Source organism: Sesamum indicum, linkage group LG7 (assembly GCF_026168435.1).
Source record: "Sesamum indicum cultivar Baizhima isolate 11 linkage group LG7, ASM2616843v1, whole genome shotgun sequence".
NCBI classification, from domain to species: domain Eukaryota; kingdom Viridiplantae; phylum Streptophyta; class Magnoliopsida; order Lamiales; family Pedaliaceae; genus Sesamum; species Sesamum indicum.
This window is the reverse complement of record NC_142663.1, coordinates 7,606,302-7,608,346: the sequence shown is the minus strand read 5'-3', so window position 1 is coordinate 7,608,346 and position 2,045 is coordinate 7,606,302. Positions and strand designations below refer to the sequence as shown.

The 2,045-nt window shown below is 47.2% G+C and overlaps 1 protein-coding gene across 1 annotated transcript; it reads left to right on the top strand.

The window, feature by feature from the left end:
- On the top strand, window positions 1–1,650 carry LOC105166275 (spermidine hydroxycinnamoyl transferase). Its single transcript, XM_011085581.3, has one exon. The coding sequence runs from the start codon at window positions 121–123 to the stop codon at window positions 1,462–1,464; it is 1,344 nt and encodes a 447-aa protein (XP_011083883.1). The 5' UTR covers window positions 1–120; the 3' UTR covers window positions 1,465–1,650.
- Window positions 1,651–2,045: the final 395 nt, after the last annotated feature.

Sequence of the window (2,045 nt, the reverse complement as noted above, 5' to 3'; positions counted from 1 at the left end):
CCATCCATCGCTTTTCTTTCTCTCTGTATTTGTATATATAGTGGCCTGCTTTCTTAGCTATTCCTCATTATTCCACTCACGCCTTCTTTCCTCCATTTCTACCTCTACTCTTCCACAATAATGGTGACTTTCAAGGCTACGCACATCGTCCGCCCGGCGGAGCCGACCCCGGATGAGATTTTGTTCTTGAACGCCTGTGATCAAATCAAAGACATTTCCCACACGCCAACTATCTATTTCTACAAGCACTCTGAAGCTTTGGACGCCGGAGATGCTATTCTCAGGCTGAAGGACTCGCTCAGCAAGGCCCTCGTCTTGTTTTACCCGCTGGCGGGGAGGTTGAACTGGGCGGCGGAAGGGGGCAGCAGGGTCGAGCTCCACTGTAATGGAAAAGGGGTCCCGATTTTCGAAGCTGAGTCGGAGTCGAAGGTGGAGGATTTCGGCGATTTCACCCCGACTCCGGCTATCCAGGCCTTGATTCCATCGGTGGATTACACCACTCCTATTGATGAGATCCCTTTGGTTATAGTTCAGCTGACGAGATTCAGTTGCGGCGGAGTTAGCATTGGTCTCGGGGTTTCCCATGTCATGGCTGACGGGCCAAGTGCTCTTCATTTTGTGGACGAGTGGGCGAAAATCTCGCGAGGTGCGGAGCCCATTGTTCCGCCGTTTCTTGACCGAAAGGTGTTGGAAACAGATAAGCCTTTGAGCTCGACTTTCGACCCGTCAGTTCTCCGCCCGCCGCCCACTCTGATAGGCCAGGAAGACAACCTGGAGCAGAGGAAGAAGCCAATCACCGTCGCGTTTCTCAATCTCACCAAGCTGCAAATCGAGAAGCTCCGAAACAAGGCCAACCTGGATGTCGACAAAGAGACCAACAGCCGTGGGTATAGCAGATTCGAGGCGGTTGCAGCCCACATCTGGCGGTGCACCAGCAAAGCACGTGGCCACATCGCCGAGCAGCAAACCAGCCTCCACTTCGTCGCCGATTTCCGGAACAAACTGAAGCCACCCCTGCCCAAAACCTTCTTCGGGAACGCCCTGATTCGAGTGGAAGCCACGGATAAATCCGGGAGCCTCCTCTCAAACTCCATCGGCACCGCTTCCAAGAAAATCCGTGAAGCCGTGGAGAAAGTTACCGACGATACCGTGAGAGCTTACCTAGACTTCCTCAAGGGCTTGCCGGATGTGGGCCGATTCAGGTCACTGGACAACAATGGCCGGCCGAAGGGCGATTTCTACGGGAACCCTAACTTGGCAATCATAAGCTGGACGGCGCTGCCGCTCTATGGCGCAGATTTCGGGTGGGGAAAAGAGATCCATATGGGGCCAGGATCCATGGGTTTCGACGGGAAAACTTTCATCATTCCGAGCCACGACGGCGATGGTTCCTTCAACATTGCAATATGGCTGCAAGAAGAGCATATGGGCGCCTTCAAGAAATGTTTCTACGATGATATCTGAGCAACAAATCAACTGTAATTTCTAGGTACACGAGGAGGATGACTGATTCTGCTTCTGTTTTCTATTTTTTTGTTTTCTTTAAATTTCTTTCTTTTCAATCCTCCCTTTTTGTGTAGATCTGCTTAAGCTAATTACTATAATGAATCATCTTTATGAGAAAAACTTGTATTTATTGGTTGTTTGGTATTTTGGTTTCATCGTCCTTCAGCTTCCTTTTTCTCTGCTTTCTCCGTGTTTTTGCTTTTTCCAGGTTAGATCATGAAAATCTTTAGCAGAATCAAATCAATATGTTACATTTTGTCATGTAAATTTTCTTAAATTGTACAGGGGCAAGTGTAAACTTGCTGAGTAATTAATTCAATTTCAACAAAATTCGATCTAAATTAGAATTTGTCAAATTTGGCTATACGATTTTGCTTCTTTAAGTTAGAATTTTGCTTCTGTCTACATCAATCTTGGCTGCTAAACATTGTTAACAATTTTGGCTTTGTTAGTCATACTTGACCGAAAATTCCACCCAAAACAAAATTTGGTCGAATCCAACCAGTAACACGATGTAAGTGTATTAAATTTGATCATAC

What these genes read in the sequence shown, in the direction of transcription:
- LOC105166275 (XM_011085581.3), top strand. Translation starts at nt 121, where the DNA reads ATGGTGACTTTCAAGGCTACGCACATCGTCCGCCCGGCGGAGCCGACC.